Genomic DNA, 24,612 nt, shown 5'->3' with positions numbered 1-24,612 from the left:
ATGCAATTAATCGTTCAGCCCTAGTTAGTAAACCCACTACGATGATGCAAGCAGTTAAGCTGTTACACCGGAGGGCCCTGGTGGCAATACATTAATAAAACCAAAAGCTTACCTTGACTTGGAAGAGTTGCAGTGTTCGATAGCCATAGCCAGCTAGCTAACATAGCATCCCTCTCTGTTTGAGCGAGAATTTGATTTGTGTTTGAGTAGGCTAAACTAGCTAGCTACATTCGCTAGCTAAGTGAAAGTGGAAAAAAATATACAATGAAATATAGCCAGCTATCTCTCTCTTGCTTCTCCTTCATTTTTAAAGAAATTAAATATTGTCTTTCTCTCTCTCTGAGTCAACTAATCACCACATTTTATGCACTGCTAGCTGTAGCTTATGCTGTCAGTGCTATATTCATTCTCTGATCCTTTGATTGAGTGGACAACATGTCAGTTCATTCTTCAAGAGCTCTGATAGGTTGGAGGATGTCCTCCGGAGGTTGTCATAATTACTGTGTAAGTCTATGGAAGGGGGTGAGAACCATGAGCCTCCTAGGTTTTGTGTTCAAGTCAATGTACCCAGAGGAGGACGGAAACTAGCTGTCCACCATGGTTTTACCCATAGAGTGCAGTTAAGGCTACTGTAGATCTTCATTGCAAAACAGTGTGTTTTAATTAATTATTTGGTGACATTAATATATTTAGTATAGTTTTATCTAAAAAGGATAACCTTTTTAATGTTTCACTATTTTTATTAAATTCACTGAGGAGGATGGTCCTCCCCTTCCTCCTCTGAGTAGCCTCCACACTTTCTCTGTTTTCTTTCCGTGACCCTTGTAACCCTCCATGCTCATTTTGTCAACCTTATGACAACCGATTTTGTCAACCTTATGACAAGCCTTTCGATCAGGATCTTATCATTCAACCATCTAAAATTAAAGTGAGAGACATTGCTGCAGGCCACTTGAAACTGTTTACACTGTTTGACTTCTCAAACATTTACAATGGGTTTGTGTACTATGACCTCAAAGCACTTTACTGCCAAATAAGACCTTACTTCTAGTGTGTGATAATATTTATTTTCTCCTTCAAAAAATCCTGCTCCCCAGTCCCTGACAAAAAGATGGTAATGCCATCTGCCAACAGGACTCTCAATGAATGGATACATTTAGTATTGGCTTCCACTATGCGTCACATGTGAGTCCTTTTATTAGGCCAGGCAGGAGTACAGGCAGCAGTATGGACACAGTTGACTCCCTATCAGATTCATGCCAGCTGACTACAAGTTAATCATTAGCCAGCAGTCACAGTCAGGGCCAGGAGTAAGGGCTCTGTGATTCAGTTTTAAGAGATTAAAAGGGTTGTGTTTGTGTGTGTGTCTGTGTCTATGAGAAAGAGGAAGAGTGAACTATAGGTTTCATATCCAATCATGAGGTTGTGAGATTGGAGTCAGGACATGCACAGTATAACTGTCTTGATTAGAATTTGTGAAGTATGTTGTGACATATGTTAAATCCACTATGAATGAGGTTGAATTTGAAACCAGATATAGGACTAGAGAACTGCAAAACCACTCTGAAAAGAAAAAAAAAGTCTGACACATTAGGGTGGCAGACAGGCAGAGACAGACAGGACAGACAGTTTTCACCAAGACCGTTGAAGGATGACTGCTGATTTATGGTGATCTCACTGGTAGCGCTGAGACAGGCCATCACGACAACCTGCATGTCTGTCACTAGCTCTGATAGGTGACACAGAGAGAGTGGGACAGCGTGCAGATACCCACCAATGTGGGTATGGTACAGTGCAGGGGAGGCTGGTGGGAGGAGCTATAGGAGGACTAGTTCATTGTAATGGCTGGAATGGAATAAATGGAACGGAGTTAAACTTGGTTTTCATATGTTGGATGTGTTTGATACCATTCATTCCATTCCAGCCATTACAATGAGCCCGTCCTCCTATAACTCCCCCCACCAGCCTCCTCTGGTACAGTGTCTAAGAAGTACACCAGGGGAGGCAGCCTGTCACACCCGGATTGCACTCTACCAGAGGAGCTGTGAGGGCAAAACACACACAAACACACAGTTCCTCATTCACATTTACTGATATCATTGCTAGAGACGCTGTGAGAGAAAACACACACTCTCACACCCACAGGGGGATGACACACACACACCTTCCCCCACAAACACACACACACACAATATACACACACCCTCCCACACACAGACACACACAGTCATCATTCACACCTGTATACCAAGTCTGGAGACGGTGAGGATGACAAGGAGTCAGAGAAGAGAAGGAATGATGGAGTGAAACAGAGAGAAAGTGAGAGGTGTATTGCCAAGTCATTAAGACCAGTCTTTAAAGAGTGATTGACTGTGCCGATTCCGCATGTGTTTTTCTGTTGTGTGGTTCGATGTGGCAGTTACTGATATTTGTCACCCATGAGACATAATAGGAACAAAGCCAGTGTCACTTCCTGAAAATAGTCAGAATGAATCTAAGGTAAGATCTGTAATTAAAAGCTGTTTTTGCAGAGGTTTTAGTCACGCCATTTTTACATCTAGCAATAATGTTTTTGGTGCAGTATTTCTCAAGTAAAAGAAATTGCGACGTGTTGTCTTATGCAGTACTTAATTTGTAAATCAGGAGGTGCCGGAACAAAAAGTGAGCGTGACAGGGGGGTTACCTGGGGGGCTCTGAGGTATCGGAAAATCACCTTTAGAATAAAGCATTGCATGCATATCCTCACATTTGCGTAGTGGCGTAGAGCAGTAGAGTAGAGGTGCTTGCAGAAGTTGCACACATGGAGATTTGTTTTTGCAGCCTACGGTCAGGGAAAAATGTAGCCTTTTATAAATGCAATTCTATGTCATTTTACACGACTGGAGACTTTAGTTGAATCTTTTTTAGTAATGCACAAATGATCGAAATGACCGGCTACTTTGACACTGAGAAGCTGGAAAAAGCTTTCCAGTTTCACTGACTCACCCAATGATGCACAGCTCACTCACCGGCAATGGCCGATGCGCTCGTGCCAAAAGCCTATCTCGCTCTTGTTTTACTTTGTAAAACAATACTGTTCGCCTATTTGGAAGTTGATAAAATATTTTGGTAGCCTACAGACAGATTAGAGAATTCTCTTTTCAGCAGGAGCCATTTGCTTTCCAACCTGTGTTTTCCCATGATTGTATTTGAAATATTGCGAAAGGCCTGTTTTGGCTGCATGCTGTTCACTGACAGATTTGCCGCACGTTCCCGACTGTCGGCTATGCCTTGTGATCGGGCTTAACAATCCACAGCTAGGCAATTTTTTAAAATAAGCTATTGATCCTCTGTGGCTAAAATATAGGCCTACTCCTGGTGTAGTATTGTGAATTATTTCATTTATTTCTTAACAAACAGCAGTAATTCTATAACTTTGGCACATTTGTTTCAATTTATCAGGGATGCTGCTGCACCTCCAGCACCCGTCCCGCGGCTATGATTCTATAAGTAAATAAATGATGAAGTGTAACGCTGAAGGCTCATGTCTATCAGAGCAGAGAGCGGGAGAGAGATCATAGAAAGTTAATCTCAGGCACGCTTCTCTCTCATCACAGCAATGCGTTGGTCCCTAGGCTACAATGTTGCGCAAACCATAAACTCGGCCAGCCCAACATGAATCAATTCTTAGAATGTCCAGCACGTTTTCACATTAATTTTTTGGGGGGGAATGAACTCTGATCGCGTATATTAGAATCTGTACATTGCAAACAGTGACAATAATTGTTTATTACATGAGAGGTACCAGATCCTGGCAAATAGGTTCCGGAAAGAAACAGTCCAAAACTAAAAGGTGCAGGGTCCTGTTCCGTCAGGATCCGGCTCAGATTAAGCACTGGTCTTATGTTAAAAAAGTCTGATCTGTTGCGCTGCTGGGCAGGTCGGTCTCACTGTCAATGTGTCCTGCGGTACGATTGGATAGAGTGCAATCACCGCAGCTGTTTATCCCGTATTAGTGGGCAAGTGGGCATTGTCGAAATCAAAACTCAGACCTCAAGTCCTGACGAACTCTTGTATTTAAATCTCACAAAACTTCACCGCATCAAAGGGATGATGAACGGGGCCATGTACCGTCAAATCTTGGGTGAGAACCTCCTTCCCTCAGCCAGGGCATTGAAAATGGGTCGAGGATGGGTATTCCAGCATGACAATGACCCAAAACACACGGCTAAGGCAACAAAGGAGTGGCTCAATCATTTTTCAATTAAAATTATTATGCAAAACTTGCTACCAATAGAATGTTATTTATATGGGGGATACAATCTTCCCAGCCCTGCAGATTTTGCTGCGAAGAGACAGAATCATTAGATCATTTGTTTTGGTACTGTCCATTTGTAGCTTGTTTTTGGTCACAGGTCCAGGAATGGCTGAAGGATTGCAGTATTTACCTGGAGCTAACCCTGCAGATAGAACTACTGGGTGATCTGAAAAGTCATAGTCAATCGATCAATAATATAATAATACTTTTAGCAAAAACAATTATTTTCAATTTACAATCTGTAGAAACAATGAGAATAGAAGGGTTCAGAATTTTTGTGAAACAGTACAGTTGAAAATACAGTGAGGGGAAGAAAGTATTTGATCCCCTGCTGGTTGTGTACGTTTGCCCACTGACAAAGAAATGATCAGTCTATCATTTTAATGGTAGGTTTATTTGAACAGTGAGAGACAGAATAACAACAACAAAAAAATTGAATGAGGGAAATAAGTATTTGACCCCCTCTCAATCAGAAAGATTTCTGCCTCCCAGGTGTCTTTTATACAGGTAACGAGCTGAGATTAGGAGCACACTCTTAAAGGGAGTGCTCCTAATCTCAGTTTGTTACCTGTATAAAAGACATCTGTCCACAGAAGCAATCAATCAATCAGATTCCAAACCCTCCAACATGGCCAAGACCAAAGAGCTCTCCAAGGATGTCAGGGACAAGATTGTAGAACTACACAAGGCTGGAATGGGCTACAAGACCATCGCCAAGCAGCTTGGTGAGAAGGTGACAACAGTTGGTGCGATTATTCGCAAATGGAAGAAACACAAAAGAACTGTCAATCTCCCTCAGCCTGGGGCTCCATGCAAGATCTCACCTCGTGGAGTTGCAATGATCATGAGAACGGTGAGGAATCAGCCCAGAACTACACGGGAGGATCCTGTCAATGATCTCTAGGCAGCTGGGACCATAGTCACCAAGAAAACAATTGGTAACACACTACGCCGTGAAGGACTGAAATCATGCAGTGCCCGCAAGGTCCCCCTGCTCAAGAAAGCACATATACAGGCCTGTCTGAAGTTTGCCAATGAACATCTGAATGATTCAGAGGAGAACTGGGTGAAAGTGTTGTGGTCAGATGAGACCAAAATTGAGGTCTTTGGCATCAACTCAACTCGCCGTGTTTGGAGGAGGAGGAGTAATGCTGCATATGACCCCAAGAACACCATCCCCACCGTCAAACATGGAGGTGGAAACATTATGCTTTGGGGGTGTTTTTCTGCTAAGGGGACAGGACAACTTCACCGCATCAAAGGGATGATGAACGGGGCCATGTACCGTCAAATCTTGGATGAGAACCTCCTTCCCTCAGCCAGGGCATTGAAAATGGGTCGTGGATGGGTATTCCAGCATGACAATGACCCAAAACACACGGCTAAGGCAACAAAGGAGTGGCTCAAGAAGAAGCACATTAAGGACATCTGTGGAGGGAGCTGAAGGTTCGAGTTGCCAAACGTCAGCCTCGAAACCTTAATGACTTGGAGATGATCTGCAAAGAGGAGTGGGACAAAATCCCTCCTGAGATGTGTGCAAACCTGGTGGCCAACTACAAGAAACGTCTGACCTCTGTGATTGCCAACAAGGGTTTTGCCACCAAGTACTAAGTCATGTTTTGCAGAGGGGTGAAATACGTATTTCCCTCATTAAAATGCAAATCAATTAATAACATTTTTTACATGCGTTTTTCTGGATTTTGTTGTTGTTATTCTGTCTCTCACTGTTCAAATAAACCTACCTTTAAAATTATAGACTGATCATGTCATTGTCAGTGTGCAAACATACAAAATCAGCAGGGGATCAAATACTTTTTTCCCTCACTACAATATGGATGGGGTTAAGAGATAGATGGGAGGTGTTGAATGGAGCTGAAGGTTGGGACTAATAACAACTAAATAACTAATGTAAAACATACTGTGTCCATTATAAGTATATACAGTTGAAGTCGGAAGTTTACATACACTTAGGTTGGAGTTGTCAGAACGCTGCGTGTGGATGTGGTGCAGGGAATCAAGCGCAGGAACAAGGGTGTTCGTCAACAGACTTTAGTATCCAAAACAGGAATGAGTCGCCAACCCAACCGGGTGGCACGAACAATTACGCACAACAACAACAGTGCGAAAACAAGAAAAAAGCGCACGCAGTGCGAACTCTCAAACACAACGTTATGAGAGAGGAAACTCCTCAATGGCAACAGCTGACAATAATAATCACACATAACACCTGACCCAACACACGATAACTAAATAGGAAACAAAATCAAATACTAACAAGGGACAGGTGTACAACCAGACAAAACCAAACAAACATGAAACATCGAACGGTGGTAGCTAGTACTCCGGGGACGACGACCGCCGAAGCCTGCCCGAAACAAGGAGAAGGAGCAGCCTCGGCCGAAACCGTGACAGGAGTTTTGGCAAGTCGGTTAGGACATCTACTTTGTGCATGACACAAGTAATTTTCCCAACAATTGTTTACAGACATATTATTTCACTTATAATTCACTCTATCCCAATTCCAGTGGGTCAGCATTTTACATACATTAAGTTGACTGTGCCTTTAAACAGCTTGGAAAATTCCAGAAAATGATGTCATGGCTTTAGAAGCTTCTGATAGGCTAATTAACATTATTTGAGTCAATTGGAGGTGTACCTGTGGATGTATTTCATGGCCTACCTTCAAACTCAGTGCCTCTTTGCTTGACATCATGGGAAAATCAAAAGAAATCAGCCAAGACCTCTAAAAACAATTTGCAGACCTCCACAAGTATGGTTCATCCTTGGGAGCAATTTCCAAACGCCTGAAGGTACCACGTTCATCTTTACAAACAATACTACGCAAGTATAAACACCATGGGACCACGCAGCCGTAATACCGCTCAGGAAGGAGACACATTCTGTCTCCTAGAGATGAACGTACTTTGGTGAGAAAAGTGCAAATCAATCCCAGAACCACAGCAAAGGACCCTGTGAAGATGCTGGAGGAAACAGGTACAAAAGTATCTATATCCACAGTAAAACGAGTCCTATATCGACATAACCTGAAAGGCCGCTCAGCAAGGAAGAAGCCACTGCTCCAAAACCGCCATAAAAAAGCCAGACTACGGTTTGCAACTGCACATGGGGACAAAGATCGTACTTTTTGGAGAAATGTCCTCTGGTCTGATTAAACAAAAATAGAACTGTTTGGCCATAATGACCATCGTTATGTTTGGAGGAAAAAGGGGATAACTTGCAAGCCGAAAAACACCATCCCAACCGTGAAGCACGGGGGTGGCAGCATCATGCTGTGGTGATGCTTTGCTGCAGGAGGGACTGGTGCACTTCACAAAATAGATGGCATCATGAGGAAGGAAAATTATGTGGATATATTGAAGCAACATCTCAAGACATCAGTCAGGAAGTTAAAGCTTGGTCGCAAATGGGTCTTCCAAATGGACAATAACCCCAAGCATACTTCCAAAGTTGTGGCAAAATGACTTAAGGACAACAAAGTCAAGGTATTGGAGTGACCATCACAAAGCCCTGACCTCAATCCTATTGAAAATGTGTGGGCAGAACTGAAAAGGCGTGTGCGAGCAAGGAGGCCTACAAACCTGACTCAGTTACACCAGCTCTGTCAGGAGGAATGGGCCAAAATTCACCCAACTTATTGTGGGAAGCTTGTGGAAGGCTACCCTAAACGTTTGACCCAAGTTAAACAATGTAAAGGCAATGCTACCAAATACTAATTGAGTGTATGTAAACTTCTGACCCACTGGGAATGTGATGAAAGAAATAAAAGCTGAAATAAATCATTCTCTCCTAATATTATTCTGACATTTCACATTCTTAAAATGAAGTTGTGATCCTAACTGACCTAAGACAGGGAATATTTACTAGGATTAAATGTCAGGAATTGTGAAAAACTGAGTGTAAATGTATTTGGCTAACGTGTATGTAAACTTCCGACTTCAATTTATGTGTATATATATATATATATTTATTTATTTATTTGTGAAAAAAAACATATCGGGGATTGGAAGGGATGCAGCAATTACATTGTGTGACGAGTACTGAGGATACGAAGAGGCATGACGCAGACGCAGGAATCAACAATGTAAAGGTTTACTTAACACTGGGCAAGAGAACAACAAAGAGAGAGTACACGACATGACACTAACAATCACACACAACACAACACTGAACAGTCCAGGGCTATATAAGGGTGGTGATGAGATGATGAGGTGCAGGTGCACTGGAGGTGATTAGGGTGCGTTGGGTTTCCATTCCGGTGTTTTGCTTAGGTGGTGCTCTCAGACCAGTGGCTCATTAGACCGGCGAAGCAGAGCGCCGGTGTGGAGCAACGGGAGGAGACGTGAAACATTGATGGAAGTTACAATCTATCTGCAATATTAAAGCTGATCTACCCCCTAAAAAAATAAAAATAATAATAATTTTAATATATTAATAAAACAATATATAATTGGAAGATACTGACTTTATGACCAAAAGTTACGTACTTGCACTTTTAGTCAATTTTGGCACTGGAATAAATGTTTCTGACTAATATCGATGTCACATATGCCATTTTCAACGAGAGAAGTTGGTTCTCGAGTTCAGTTCTGCCTTAAGCCTTTTTAATCGTGCAGAAGAAGTGGGTGGGCTTGTCCTCATGGCAACGATAAGGACCAACCAACGTTGAGTCAATGTCGTCCTTACTCTCCCATAATGATTACAATCTCGGATGGAATGATAGTAATCAGGGCCTAGTGGAAAATGGATGTACGTTGGAAGTCAGCGTGAAGCCTGGGCCTCGCCCGCCCCCTCTGGCCCAGAATAGCTGCCTTCCTCTGGGCTTCTCTGAGCCAGGGACAGGATGATTACAACTATAGGGTGGTAATGGAGTAAGTAAGCCAGCAACTTTTGCCTAGGATTTAGACATCCTGAGAGAAGGGCCACCTACCTCACTGGTTCACTAGAGGGGGAGGTGAGAAAGAAAATGAATAATGGGGGAAGGGGTGAAAGGGAGGAAGAGGGGGGATAGTCCAACAAGGGTATTACCCTTTTAGAGAATTGGATTATGTGACAATGTTCATAGTCTTAAAGACTAGAGAGTAACCCTTCGGCTCACGTGCTTCCTAGTGGAATGTGACTGTGGGGAGTCATGTGGTTTAGTTATGGTCTTTGTTTTCCAGCTTCTCCTTTGCCACTCACTCAGCATGTTGCAAACTTCTATTGGCTCTAGCTGTCTCGTAATGACCACCACATTTACTGTATCTCCACCAGAGAAAAGTTAGGCTATCATTTGAATGGAGTTCTGTGGAGGTTGGTTCACAGCCCCAAGCCTCTTAACAACTGACTGGTGAGACTGCCAGTGCCTCTGTTGCCGCTGCCACGTCTAGCTTGGACAGTTTCCATGGTAACCCGCCCACAGATAGCATCTCGACAGAGACCGTAGAGGAAACTCGGGTTGCTAGGGCACAGGATGATGAAGAGTTTCTCTCTTTCTCAGTGTTTGTCTTTCTTTATCGGTTCTTCCCTTTTTCATAGACAACTCCCACAAGGACCATGGAGAAGAGAGATGGACACTCTAACCAATATGTGTCTGTAGAAAATGACTTTCCCTCACTGAATAGCAATATGGATAGCTGTACACTAAATGCATTTAAAATGTATTCAATGAAAGTCATTGGTACTTGGAGTAGAAATTGCTAAAGTTCTTTGATAGTTGTCTCACAGGATCTTAAGTAATACTTTCTATTTTATTTTGCTTGGGGTTTTATATTAATATCCAGAATCTTGTGGAATTTTTCCCAAACAATGCAGTTTCAGTTGTAAATCTACTGAAATTCCCTAATGATCGTCTCTCCTCCCTGTTTGTTTTTGTAAATATTCCTTTATTACAGACTTGGCATTCCACTTCCTGAAGTGATTAGAAAACTATTTGATAATATCTCACACTCACACACACACACACACACACACACACAAACACACAAAAACAACCAGTAAAAGGCCGACCTGTCTTGACTCCATATTGTCATTACAGTCTCCGGCTCATTATTGTAGCCTGCACTGCGAGACACTCATACCCATCGCCTGTCGGAATGCTAATTAGGTTAGCATTAGACACAGAATTTCTCAATTACAGCACATGACTCGTATTTCTTCCCATAAGCTCACTGTGTTATCCTGTTCTTCCTTAACAATGTTGAATCGCTGCCTACATCGAGGTTGTGCCATTGGGGGTTAGACCTTTTTCCAAGACTGGCTTGGAGGTTACAGTAGAATAGATAACAAGCCATCTGTTGTCTAACCATTGAACCTCATCATGGCTCTAATGGCCGAACACCTCAGCACAAACCACAATCATCACTATGGTGTGCGTGTGCGCCTGTGTGTGTGCGCCTGTGTGCACGCTGACGTGTGTGTGTGTGTACTGGGTTTATTGATCAGTTTAATCAATCTCTATGGCTGCGTTTACACAGGCAGACAAATTCTGATATTTTTTTCACTAATTGGTATTTTGACCATTCAGATCAGCTCTGAAAAAGATCTGATGTGATGTGATTGATCGAAAGACTAATTAGTGGAAAAAAGATCAGAATTGAGCTGCCTGTGTTAAGCGCAGCCTAAGAAGCGTTTCGACTAGTTCTGTTTCCCCTGGGAAGGTGAGGGCTACTCCTACAGCATAGCAACGCTTACTTATCGATCACACACCATCTGAGTGGCACAGAATATTCAGCCAGGTGTTGAACGAAACAAGTAAAATTGGCTTCTGACATGTCCTCATCCCCTAAGCTCCCAATCTTATTTTATGATGTCATTGACGAGATCAAATTCCAATGGCTGCCAATAAAGTGGAGCTTATTAAGTCTACCAGTGAAATCAATGGCTAACACAACCTTATAGCCTAGCTACTTATTAGTTTCATTACCACAAAGTTACTCCTATCCAGAGTAACTCCAGAGTCAACATAATCAGTACATGTGGCCCATGCGGGAAATGGACCAACAACAACCTTAGTTTTGCCAGCATTGTGTTGATTATAATGAAAACAGACTTTTAAAGTTCGGTACACTACCGTTCAAAAGTTTGGGGTCACTTAGAAATGTCCTTGTTTTCGAAAGAAAAGCAATTGTTTTGTCCATTAAAATAACATCAAATTGATCAGAAATACAGTGTAGACATTGTTAATGTTGTAAATGGCTATTGAAGCTGGAAACAGCTGATTTTTTTTATGGAATATCTACATAGGCGTACAGAGGCCCATTATCAGCAACCATCAGTCCTGTGTACCAATGGCACGTTGTGTTTGCTAACCCTTTGCAATTATGTTAGCACAGCTGAAAACTGTTGTGCTGATTTAAAGAAGAAATAAAACTGGCCTTCTTGAGACTAGTTGAGTATCTGGAGCATTAGCCTTAGGCGAAAAAGCCATATCTCAGACTGGCCTATAAAAAAATGTAAAATGTAATAAAAAGAAAAGATGAAGTCTGAGATATGGCTTTTTCTTTGCAACTCTGCCTAGAAGGTCAGCATCCCGGAGTCGCTATTTCACTGTTGACGTTGAGACTGGTGTTTTGAAGCTTCCAGTTGAGGACCTGTGAGGCGCCTGTTTCTCAAACTAGACACTCTAATGTATTTGTCCTCTTGCTCAGTTGTGCACTGGGGCCTCCCACTCCTCTTTCTATTCTGGTTAGAGCCAGTTTGCGCTGTTCTGTGAAGGGAGTAGTACACAGCGTTGTACGAGATCTTCAGTTTCTTGGAAATTTCTCGCATGGAATAGCCTTCATTTCTCAGAACAAGAATAGAATGACGAGTTTCAGAAGAAAGTTATTTGTTTCTGGCCATTTTGAGCCTGTAATCGAACCCACAATTGCTAATGCTCCAGATACTCAACTAGTCTCAACCGTTTTCAGCTGTGCTAACATAATTGCAAAAGGGTTTTCTAATGATCAATTAGCCTTTTAAAATGATAAACTTGGATTAGCAAACACAACGTGCCATTGGAACACAGGACTGATGGTTGCTGATAATGGGCCTCTGTACGCCTATGTACAGTGAGGGGAAAAAAGTATTTGATCCCCTGCTGATTTTGTACGTTTGCCCACTGACAAAGAAATGATCAGTCTATCATTTTAATGGTAGGTTTATTTGAACAGTGAGAGACAGAATAACAACAACAAAAAATCAGAAAAATTCATGTCAAAAATGTTATAAATTGATTTGCATTTTAATGAGGGAAATAAGTATTTGACCCCCTCTCAATCAGAAAGATTTCTGGCTCCCATGTGTCTTTTATACAGGTAACGAGCTGAGATTAGGAGCACACTCTTAAAGGGAGTGCTCCTAATCTCAGCTTGTTACCTGTATAAAAGACACCTGTCCACAGAAGTAATCAATCAATCAGATTCCAAACTCTCCACCATGGCAAGACCAAAGACTTCTCCAAGGATGTCAGGGACAAGATTGTAGACCTACACAAGGCTGGAATGGGCTACAAGACCATCGCCAAGCAGCTTGGTGAGAAGGTGACAACAGTTGGTGCGATTATTCGCAAATGGAAGAAACACAAAATAACTGTCAATCTCCCTCAGCCTTGGGCTCCATGCAAGATCTCACCTCGTGGAGTTGCAATGATCATGAGAACGGTGAGGAATCAGCCTAGAACTACACGGGAGGATCTTGTCAATGATCTCAAGGCAGCTGGGACCATAGGAACCAAGAAAACAATTGGTAACACACTACGCCGAGAAAGACTGAAATCCTGCAGCGCCCGCTGCTCAAGAAAGCACATATACAGTCATGGCCAAAATTGTTGGCACCCCTGAAATTTTTCCAGAAAATGAAGTATTTCTCACAGAAAAGTATTGAAATTACACATGTTTTGCTATGCACATGTTTATTTCCTTTGTGTGTATTGGAATAACACAAAAAAAACAGGAAAAAAGCAAATTTGACATAATTTCACACAAAACTCAAAAAATGGGCCGGACAAAATGATTGGCACCCTTAACTTAATATTTAGTTGCACACCCTTTGGAAAAAATAACTGAAATCAGTCGCTTCCTATAACCATCAATAAGCTTCTTACACCTCTCACCCGGAATTTTGGACCACTCTTCTTTTGCAAACTGCTCCAGGTCTCTCATATTGGATGGGTGCCTTTTCCCAACAGCAATTTTAAGATCTCTCCACAGGTGTTCAATGGGATTAAGATCTGGACTCATTGCTGGCCACTTCAGAACTCTCCAGCGCTTTGTTGCCATCCATTTCTGGGTGCTTTTTGAAGTATGTTTGGGGTCATTGTCCTGCTGGAAGACCCATGATCTCGGACGCAAACCCAGCTTTCTGACACTGGGCCCTACATTGCGACCCAAAATCCTTTGGTAATCCTCAGATTTCATGATGCCTTGCACACAGTCAAGGCACCCAGTGCCAGAGGCAGCAAAACAACCCCAAAACATCTTTGAACCTCCACCATATTTGACTGTAGGTACTGTGTTCTTTTCTTTGAAGGCTTCATTACATTTTCGGTAAACAGTAGAACGATGTGCTTTACCAAAAAGCTCTATCTTGGTCTCATCTGTCCATAAGACGTTCTCCCAGAAGGAATTTGGCTTACTCATGTACATTTTGGCAAACTGTAGTCTTGCTTTTTTATGTCTCTGTGTCAGCAGTGGGGTCCTCCTGGGTCTCCTGCCATAGCGTTTCATTTCATTCAAATTTCGACGTATAGTTCGCGCTGACACTGATGCACCCTGAGCCTGCAGGACAGCTTGAATTTCTTTGGAACTTGTTTGGGGCTGCTTATCCACCATCCGGACTATCCTGCGTTGCAACCTTTCATCAATTTTTCTCTTCCGTCCACGTCCAGGGAGATTAGCTACAGTGCCATGGGTTGCAAACTTCTTGATCATGTTGCGCACTGTGGACAAAGGAACATCTAGATCTCTGGAGATGGACTTGTAACCTTGAGATTGTTGATATTTTTCCACAATTTTGGTTCTCAAGTCCTCAGACAGTTCTCTTTTCCTCTTTCTGTTCTCCATGCTTAGTGTGGCACACACAGAAACACAATGCAAAGACTGAGTCAACTTCTCTCCTTTTTATCTGCTTTCAGGTGTGATTTTTAGATTGCCCACACCTGTTACTTGCCCCAGGTGAGTTTAAAGGAGCATCACATGCTTGGAACAAACTTATTTATCCACAATTTTGAAAGGGTGCCAATAACTTTGTCCGGCCCATTTTTTTTAGTTTTGTGTGAAATTATGTCAAATTTGCTTTTTTCCTGTTTTTTTTTGTGTTATTCCAATACACACAAAGGAAATAAACATGTGCATAGCAAAACATGTGTAATTTCAATACTTTTCTGTGAGAAATACTTCATTTTCTGGAAAAATTTCAGGGGTGCCAACAATTTTGGCCATGACTGTACATGCCCGTCTTATGTTTGCCAATGAACATCTGAATGATTCAGAGGAGAACTGGGTGAAAGTGTTGTGGTCAGATGAGACCAAAATCGAGCTCTTTGGCATCAACTCAACTCGCCGTGTTTGGAGGAGGTGGAATGCTGCCTATGACCCCAAGAACACCATCCCCACCATCAAACATGGAGGTGGAAACATTAAGCTTTGGGGGTGTTTTTCTGCTAAGGGGACAGGACAACTTCACCGCATCAAAGGGACGATGGACGGGGCCATGTACCGTCAAATCTTGGGTGAGAACCTCGTTCCCACAGCCAGGGCATTGAAAATGGGTTGTGGATGGGTATTCCAGCATGACAATGACCCAAAACACACGGCCAAGGCAACAAAGGAGTGACTCAAGAAGAAGCACATTAAGGTCCTAGAGTGGCCTAGCCAGTCTCCAGACCTTAATCCCATAGAAAATCTGTGGAGGGAGCTGAAGGTTCGAGTTGCCAAACGTCAGCCTCGAAACCTTAATGACTTGGAGAAGATCTGCAAAGAGGAGTGGGACAGATGTGTGCAAACCTGTCTCTCACTGTTCAGATAAACCTACCATTAAAATGATAGACTGATCATTTCTTTGTCAGTGGGCAAACGTACAAAATCAGCAGGGGATCAAATACTTTTTCCCTCACTGTAGATATTCCATAAAAATCAGCCGTTTCCAGCTACAATAGCCATTTACAACATTAACAATGTCTACATTGTATTTCGGATCAATTTGATGTTATTGTAATGGACAAAAAATTTGCTTTTCTTTCGAAAACAATAACATATCTAAGTGACCCCATACCTTTGAACGGTAGTGTCTGTACAGTATGTCAGTTACGATGTTATGGAACTCATAACTGAATAATGTTCCCAACTGGCCTGGTCTCTTTCTATTCACTGTAGTCAGACTAGAGTGCCGTTCACAAAGCGGTAAACCACATAATTTATTGCCTTCAGAAGCTTTTCAGAAAATCTTCATTTACCATTCCTCTTTTGTCTCTCATCAACAAATAGCTGACATTTAGAAAATATCAGAGCACTTGTTCTGTCAATATTTGACTCCATTGACTACCCAGTTCATTCGATTCATACTGGAAACCATTTTCCCACAAAGGTCAGACTGAGCCTGAGCCTTCAGTGTTTCTGTGTGGAGCCTGTTGATTGAAAGGCAAGAAATATGTCCGGAAAACATTTTTAAGTTAGGTTATTTTTTCTGGGGTTTTATTTCTTTATTCTTCTTCTAAGGCTTCTTCGATTGAATCTCTGGGCACCAAAAGGCCTGGAAATGAAAGCCTTATTTCAACCGATCGTCTCTCGTTCCTACTGTGCCGTGTCCCCAGTGAATTCACCTGGGGTAAAACCGACTAAAATTAGACCCTCAATTATGAGCAATTACTGAGCAGGCCTGTAGGCTCCTCAGTGTATTCACTCCCTCGCTTACCTCGCGTACCTATAATGGACTAAAACTGCAGAGGGAGAAACTGCCATCACAGTTCTCTGTATTTAACTTGGCTGCAGTGTATATCAGTGCTGTGAGGTGAGCTACTCCTAATTTAGTTTTCTTTAATTGGATGAAGTGTGCTGCAACAACAATGTCCATTTCTGTTGTGAGTAACGGAAAGCCTCTCGGTGGAAAAGTAAAGTGATTTGTCTAGAAGGCTTTTTCGACAGGAATGTGGACGACAGTGCCTTGAAGCAATCTAGGAAACATTCCTGAACGATAGAGAGAGAGAGACGCTTAATGTGGACTTAAGCTTGCAGATCGAAATCCTATCTGTGCAAATTCTTAATCAATGCAGCAGGCACTTGTTTGGCGGTTCAATATCAGTAAAGAGCTTTCCATCAAACCTTTTTATGCGAGTAAAGTACGTCAGGCCTGATGAAAAAAGGCACATTTGTCGGTAAACATTCCAGATGTCCACAAATAAAAATACATTAGATAGTGGGATGTTTTGGTGTCAGTAAAATTAATTTTGCGATAAATGGTGGTGGAAACGCCTTTATGCGAACATTGATATAGTAACCATCATATCGAAGTAAACTTTGAGTCACGCGATCATATGTTGTGTGGTCCTCCCACTACGACTCGGGAAAGCATGCAGTTTTATTAGGCTACAGATTAAATAAATTGTTATGAACATCACAGGGGGGTGAAAGTGCACAGTGATGAGCTTGATGCTCCTTTTCATTTAATATTGAGGGTCTTATTTAGGTGACTTGATGCTTGGCTGCCATTTGACATCATGTAGGCTATACCCGCACTGTATCTGCGAGCTGTTGGCTACAGTGCATGTGCCAAGACCAGAGTGGGCACATTCACTATATAAAGGGCAATTCAACGGTAAAGTCTCAGATTTCTCAATTAAAATATATGCCAAACAAAAACTATTGATTTCAAAGTTTAACAAACCATACAACTATATGCACAAGGACTACTCTACTTTTAACAATTTACACAGAACATTTTACGAAAACACATCTATTGGAAGAACTGTGCAGATGCAAAGTTTGGTAATAGGATTTTGGTAACATCTCCCTCAGTTTTTTTTATGTGTCACGTTTTCCAAAAACTCTGTAAATATCTGCTCCGCATTAAGATTCAACGATGTATGCAGAAAGAATGGGGGCTCCGCTATGATATGACACATTGACTTTGAAAAAATCTATTTTGGTTATTGAACTACAGTAAGTGAAGTGGATTTACACCCGGTAACAGAATTGCGGTAATGGAATTTCATCATGGGTCCCTGATCTTTACGACACAGAAATGCATAATTATGTATATGAAAGTCATTCTCTTCATGGTGATGTAACCTAAATAGGTACATGAAGGTAGAAATATGCAATAACCTCCTTTGCATATTTGGGTATTATTCTATGCCCGTCTGGTGTTCAACCTTCCCAAGTTCTCTCACGTCACCCCCCTCCTCCGCACACTCCACTGGCTTCCAGTTGAAGCTCGCATCCGCTACAAGACCATGGTGCTTGCCTATGGAGCAGTGAGGGGAACGGCACCTCTGTACCTTCAGGCTCTGATCAGTCCCTACACCCAAACGAGAGTATTGCGCTCATCCACCTCTGGCCTGCTGGCTCCCCTTCCTCTGCGGAAGCATAGTTCCCGCTCAGCCCAGTCAAAACTGTTCGCTGCTCTGGCACCCCAATGGTGGAACAAGCTCCCTCACGACGCCAGGACAGCGGAGTCACTCACCACCTTCCGGAGACATTTGAAACCCCACCTCTTTAAGGAATACCTGGGATAGGATAAAGGAATCCTTCTACCCCCCCCCCCCCCCCCCCCAATTGTAAAGTGGTTATCCCACTGGCTATAGGGTGAACGCACCAATTTGTGAGTCGCTCTGGCTAAGAGCGTCTGCTTAATGACGTTAATGTGCCCTTGAGCAAGGCACTTAACCCTAATTGCTCCTGTAAGTCGCTCTGGATAAGAGCGTCTGCTAAATGACTAAAATGTAAATGTAAATGTAATGTTAGTCTATTATTCTACACACAGGCTATTATTTTAATGAGCTCTGACCCCAAACAAGACCAAATTTGGTTGGACCGGACCAAATCTGAACCTATCATACATTTTTGTCATTTAACAGACGCTCTTATCAAGAGCTACTTACAATTAGTGAGTGCATACATTTTTCGTGGGCCATACTGTACTTTGGCCATCAAAGTACAGCACATTAGAGCTCAGTAGAGCACAGAATGGTAGAGTACAGTGGAGTACATTATAGTGTATTATAGTGTACTGTACAGAACTCTACTGTACATTACAGTACTGAACTATACTCTACGTTTCTTCACTGTGCTGTACTGTACTGAACTATACTCTACTTTTCTGTACTGGACTCCACTGTACTGTGCTGTCCAAACTTGTGAACCCAACTGTGGTTTGTGACTGATTTCCCATTGTAGCCAATTAAATAGCCAAAATTCTGGTCGTTTTTTTGGGGTGGGGGGGGATTCCGTTACCAATTTTGTAACAAAATTTTTGGTTGATAGTGGCACCCCAGATCCCAGTGGTAATTCCCCTTGCTTTGACTTCAAAGCATCACTAAAGATTTCTAGAGAGAATGGGTTCATTATCGAGGAGGCATATTTCTTTCTTGGCTGTCTCTTTGGATTAGAGTCATGACAAATGAGAAAAAGTGGGTCAAGATCCGTTTTCATCATATTTGGTGGGGAAGGGGAACCACAATGAAGGGAAAAATACCACTCTTCCACTCTAAATGCTGTATTAAGACTTCTCTTTGACTTGAGACTTTTGCCTTCCTTTGTCAAACGCTGTGGAGAACCCTCAATCAGTTTGATATCCATGTCTAAATTATTAACACATTCTTTGTAAACTGGGCTAATTCTCCCCAAACTGGCACCTTTAAATGTCTCAAATGTGAGTCTGGTGAGTTATTTAGTGGAGTAATCTCAGAAGCTGTCCTTGTTGTGGTGTGCTCACTGCGCTGGCTAATCGGGCCGGTGGAATGTCCTCACAGATCTGTCTGTGTGAGTACGGAGGGAACATGCCCTGCTTTGATGTCCCATTAGCAACACTCAAAGGCTTACTTGCTGTCACCCTTCTCCTATAGGCCTACTTCGACGTTTTGTACATCAAGATGTCTTGTTTTTCCTTGTACCCTTGCTGATGTCCACTTTTTGGGCTGTAACTGAACATCTACATTGTGTCCCTCATTGAGCATTTCAACCAAAAGCCTTATGTTTATGAACTCCATAGATACTACTAGGCCTACTAGGTTGCATTGTGTACTGTACCATTGAGTTACTGATCACATTCGTTTTATGTCCCCCATGCAGGTCAGGAGCGATTTGGGAACATGACGCGGGTGTATTACAAGGAGGCGGTGGGGGCATTCGTGGTGTTTGACGTGACGAGGGGCTCCACTTTTGAGGCCGTGTCCAAATGGAAGCACGACTTGGACAGCAAGGTGAAACTGGCCAATGGGAGCCCTATACCCTCGGTGCTGCTTGCCAATAAGTGTGACCAGAAGAAAGAGAGCTTCAACAACACTTCCCTCATGGACAACTTCTGTAAAGAGACTGGCTTCCTGGGCTGGTTCGAGACTTCAGCCATGGTGAGAGAGAGACACACACACACAAATACGCTAGGCCTACACCATAAGACTACAACAGTGTTTTGCTATTAGCTCTCCCCTAATCATAAAGCCTTAGCTACAGCCATACTACAAATAATAGTATAGCTAGTGTGTGCATTAGGCTTTTCTATCAGCTTGAACTGAAGGTAAATGTAGGTTTTTGTTTGTGAGGTTGTTTCCTAATGTTTTACAGGTTGCTTTTCAGTAAATAAAAAAACACTTGGATTGTCAACAAACAATGACAAACCTTTTTACTCTATTACTCGGATCAGTTCAGAGTAGCATGAAGTTGCCCATTTTAAGCCACATGTTTAAGATGGCTGACATACCTCAGCGTATCAAGGATAAACCGGTGCTTTCAGGTCTGTAGTTGCATGGTTGATTCACCGTGGCTGAAATGACATTTCACACACGTTACATTTCTGTTTTTCTGGTCATTTTTTTGCGCTACGTCAAACACTGAATAGATTAATGACTGGAAAACAAAACAAGGGCAAGAATAGCATAAAAAGGTAATGTAATAAAAGTGTAAAGGCCTGACTTGGGGGAGTTGAATCAGAACATTAGGTAGCAGTACTCCTCGTGCTGCCAAATCAAATTATTTGTGCTGTGGGTCATTGTGCTGTTGAAATTAGCAGAGTGGGAAAACACAAGCGTACCCCACTGTGTCACTCAGAGCAGTATTAGTTAGGAAAGACAGAAGCATGCTAGCCAAGCAATTCCAGCCAGAGTCACAATCACAATGATAATGGCTGCTGTCTTCATTGCCATTCCAAGATATGTTAAATGCCTTCAGTTGAATGCTTATCCTAATCTGAAAACACTCTGCTTTGTTTACAGGCAATTTTATTGAACAGTTTTGAGCTTTTATTGGAGGCTGTTTGGCGAGAAATTCAGAATGACATTTATAATATTAGGGATCATAGACACAGGAAGTAGTTTGGGGGTGGGGGTGCTGCGATTGTTTTTATTCAACGGGGGGATTTGCCTGCGCTGCAGACGGCTGTATCGGTCCACTAATACAGGACTATTAAAGGCCCAGTGAACTACTTCTGTGATTATTTATTCAGAATAGTAAAAAAAAGGGTGCTGCAGCACCCCTACTTCCTGTGGCTATGTTAGGGATCACTGAGCTGGATCTCGTTTAAGTGGCAGTTCTGTTTCATAGAGAGACATGTGGAGACACCACAGGAATATGTATTACAATACATATGCACTAGAGCTGATCCCATTTAGTCGACTGATTGATTGTTTGGTCGATAGGCTGTTGGTCGACCAAGATTTCTTTAGTCGAGTATTCACAATTATTATAATTTTTCTTCATGGTGCACCAGACACCTGTCTGATTCGCTCATGTCTGAGTGGACTAATCCATTGCGGAGACAACAGGGATACCACAGTCCATCACTCTAATAAGACGTGATACGGAAATTGTTTATGGTTATATTATGTAAAAGTAATGGTCCAACACTAGTAAATCTAATATTATTTTATAACAAATGCGCTTTCTCCTGCGTTGGATATGGTCGCTGTCACGGTTCTGAAACATAATCTTCAGTGCGCCGTAGAATTGGCGCCTTTCCCTATGTAGATATGTGCATAATAGCAAAGTTAACCAGCATATTGGGATTGAGAACAATGTGGCGGAGGCAGCAGTGGCAGAAACGAGGAAACAGTCCTTGCCTAAGCCTAATTGTCTAAGAAAATTGAGGAGAGGGGAAACCCCAACTTAATTAGGTCTATAATCAATAGCCTAACTATTAAATGTGCCTGGCTTTATAAATCATCCATATATATACAGTGGGGGAAAAAAGTATTTAGTCAGCCACCAATTGTGCAAGTTCTCCCACTTAAAAAGATGAGAGAGGCCTGTAATTTTCATCATAGGTACACGTCAACTATGACAGACAAATTGAGAAAAAGAAATCCAGAAAATCACATTGTAGGATTTTTAATGAATTTATTTGCAAATTATGGTGGAAAATAAGTATTTGGTCAATAACAAAAGTTTCTCAATACTTTGTTATATACCCTTTGTTGGTAATGACACAGGTCAAATGTTTTCTGTAAGTCTTCACAAGGTTTTCACACACTGTTGCTGGTATTTTGGCCCATTCCTCCATGCAGATCTCCTCTAGAGCAGTGATGTTTTGGGGCTGTTGCTGGGCAACACAGACTTTCAACTCCCTCCAAAGATTTTCTATGGGGTTGAGATCTGGAGACTGGCTAGGCCACTCCAGGACCTTGAAATGCTTCTCACTCCTTCGTTGCCCGGTCGGTGTGTTTGGGATCATTGTCATGCTGAAAGACCCAGCCACGTTTCATCTTCAATGCCCTTGCTGATGGAAGGAGGTTTTCACTCAAAATCTCACGATACATGGCCCCATTCATTCTTTCCTTTACACGGATCAGTCGTCCTGGTCCCTTTGCAGATAAACAGCCCCAAAGCATGATGTTTCCACCCCCATGCTTCACAGTAGGTATGGTGTTCTTTGGATGCAACTCAGCATTCTTTGTCCTCCAAACACGACGAGTTGAGTTTTTACCAAAAAGTTATATTTTGGTTTCATCTGACCATATGACATTCTCCCAATCCTCTTCTGGATCATCCAAATGCACTCTAGCAAACTTCAGACGGGCCTGGACATGTACTGGCTTAAGCAGGGGGACACGTCTGGCACTGCAGGATTTGAGTCCCTGGCGGCGTAGTGTGTTACTGATGATAGGCTTTGTTACTTTGGTCCCAGCTCTCTGCAGGTCATTCACTAGGTCCCCCCGTGTGGTTCTGGGATTTTTGCTCACCGTTCTTGTGATCATTTTGACCCCACGGGGTGAGATCTTGCGTGAAGCCCCAGATCGAGGGAGATTATCAGTGGTCTTGTATGTCTTCCATTTCCTAATAATTGCTCCCACAGTTGATTTCTTCAAACCAAACTGCTTACCTATTGCAGATTCAGTCTTCCCAGCCTGGTGCAGGTCTACAATTTTGTTTCTGGTGTCCTTTGACAGCTCTTTGGTCTTGGCCATAGTGGAGTTTGGAGTGTGACTGTTTGAGGTTGTGGACAGGTGTCTTTTATACTGATAAGAAGTTCAAACAGGTGCCATTAATACAGGTAACGAGTGGAGGACAGAGGAGCCTCTTAAAGAAGAAGTTACAGGTCTGTGAGAGCCAGAAGTCTTGCTTGTTTGTAGGTGACCAAATACTTATTTTCCACCATAATTTGCAAATAAATTCATTAAAAATCCTACAATGTGATTTTCTGGATTTTTTTTTCTCAATTTGTCTGTCATAGTTGACGTGTACCTATGATGAAAATTACAGGCCTCTCTCATCTTTTTAAGTGGGAGAACTTGCACAATTGGTGGCTGTCTAAATACTTTTTTCCCCCACTGTATCTACATAAATAAGACAGATCTTGCTTCTGTTGTCTGTTTGAGTGTTTGTTTAATTTCACAGAATCGGTTGTTTTTAATCTTTGCTATGCTGTAATAAAGTTTTTTTTTTTTTATAGTTAGAACAGACTGGTATTACTTATAATTTATTTAGTGTTGTTTACACTATTCCAAACAGGCAGAAAAATAATATTGTAATCTAAAAGCACCTGTTTGTCACACATAACATGCACACAGCTCTCGCTCCTATACCATCCTTTTTCTTAATCTCCTTCTTATTGTTATTATAAAAAATATTATTATGATCATCATTATAATAATAAGTAATGTCTTTATCATTAGTAGGCTTTGTATATAAGCCTTTTACAGTGCCTTCGGAAAGTATTCAGACCCCTTGACTTTTTCCACATTTTGTTACGTCACAGCCTTATTCTAAAATTGATTAAATAAAAACATTTCCTCAGCAATCTACACCCAATACCCCATAATGACAAAGCAAAAACAGGTTTTTTGAAAATGTAGCAAATGTATATGAAAAAAACAAAAACAGAAATGTCTTATTTACATAAGTATTCAGACCATTTGCTATGAGACTCGAAATTGAGCTCAGGTGCATCCTGTTTCCATTGATCATCCTTGAGATGTTTTTACATGTTGATTGGAGTCCACCTGTGGTAAATTCAATTGATTGGACATGATTTGGAAAGGAACACACCTGTCTATATAAGGTCCCACAGTTGACAGTGCATGTCAGAGCAAAAACCAAGCCATGAGGTCGAAGGAATTGTCCGTAGCGCTCCGAGACAGGATTGTGTCGAGGCACAGATCTGGGGGTGGGTACCAAAAAATTTCTGCAGCATTGAAGGTCCCCAAGAACACCGTGGCCTCCATCATTCTTAAATGGAAGATGTTTGGAACCATCAAGACTCTTCCTAGAGCTGACTGCCCGGCCAAACTGAGCAATCGGGGGAGAAGGGCCTTGGTCAGGGAGGTGACCAAGAACCCGATGGTAACTCTGACAGAGCTCAAGAGTTCCTATGTAGAGATGGGAGAACCTTCCAGAAGGACAACCATCTCTGTAGCACTCCACCAATCAGGCCTTTATGGTAGAGTGGCCAGACGGAAGCCACTCCTCAGTAAAACTGAGTAAAACTCACATGACATGATTCTCTGGTCTGATGAAACCAAGATTGAACTCTTTGGCCTGAATGCCAAGCGTCACGTCTGGAGGAAACCTGGCATCATCCCTACGGTGAAGCATGGTGGTGGCAGCGTCATGCTGTGGGGATGTGTGTCAGCTGCAGGGACTGGGAGACTAGTCAGGATCGAGGCAAAGATGAACGGAGCAAAGTACAGAGAG

At 42.2% G+C, this 24,612-nt stretch overlaps 1 protein-coding gene across 1 annotated transcript in view; it reads left to right on the top strand.

The window, feature by feature from the left end:
* Window positions 1-24,612, top strand: part of LOC311108699 (ras-related protein Rab-32-like) — a 34,349-nt gene that overhangs the window by 4,764 nt on the left and 4,973 nt on the right. The window contains exon 2 of the mRNA XM_084151419.1: window positions 19,561-19,838. Within this exon, the coding sequence (XP_084007545.1) occupies window positions 19,561-19,838 (278 nt within the window). The remainder of the gene's footprint in view (window positions 1-19,560; window positions 19,839-24,612) is intronic.

Source organism: Coregonus lavaretus (genome assembly GCF_964263955.1).
Source record: "Coregonus lavaretus genome assembly, chromosome: 33".
Lineage (NCBI taxonomy): Eukaryota > Metazoa > Chordata > Actinopteri > Salmoniformes > Salmonidae > Coregonus > Coregonus lavaretus.
Note: the sequence above shows the minus strand (reverse complement) of the source record. Positions and strands in the feature narration are given on the sequence as shown.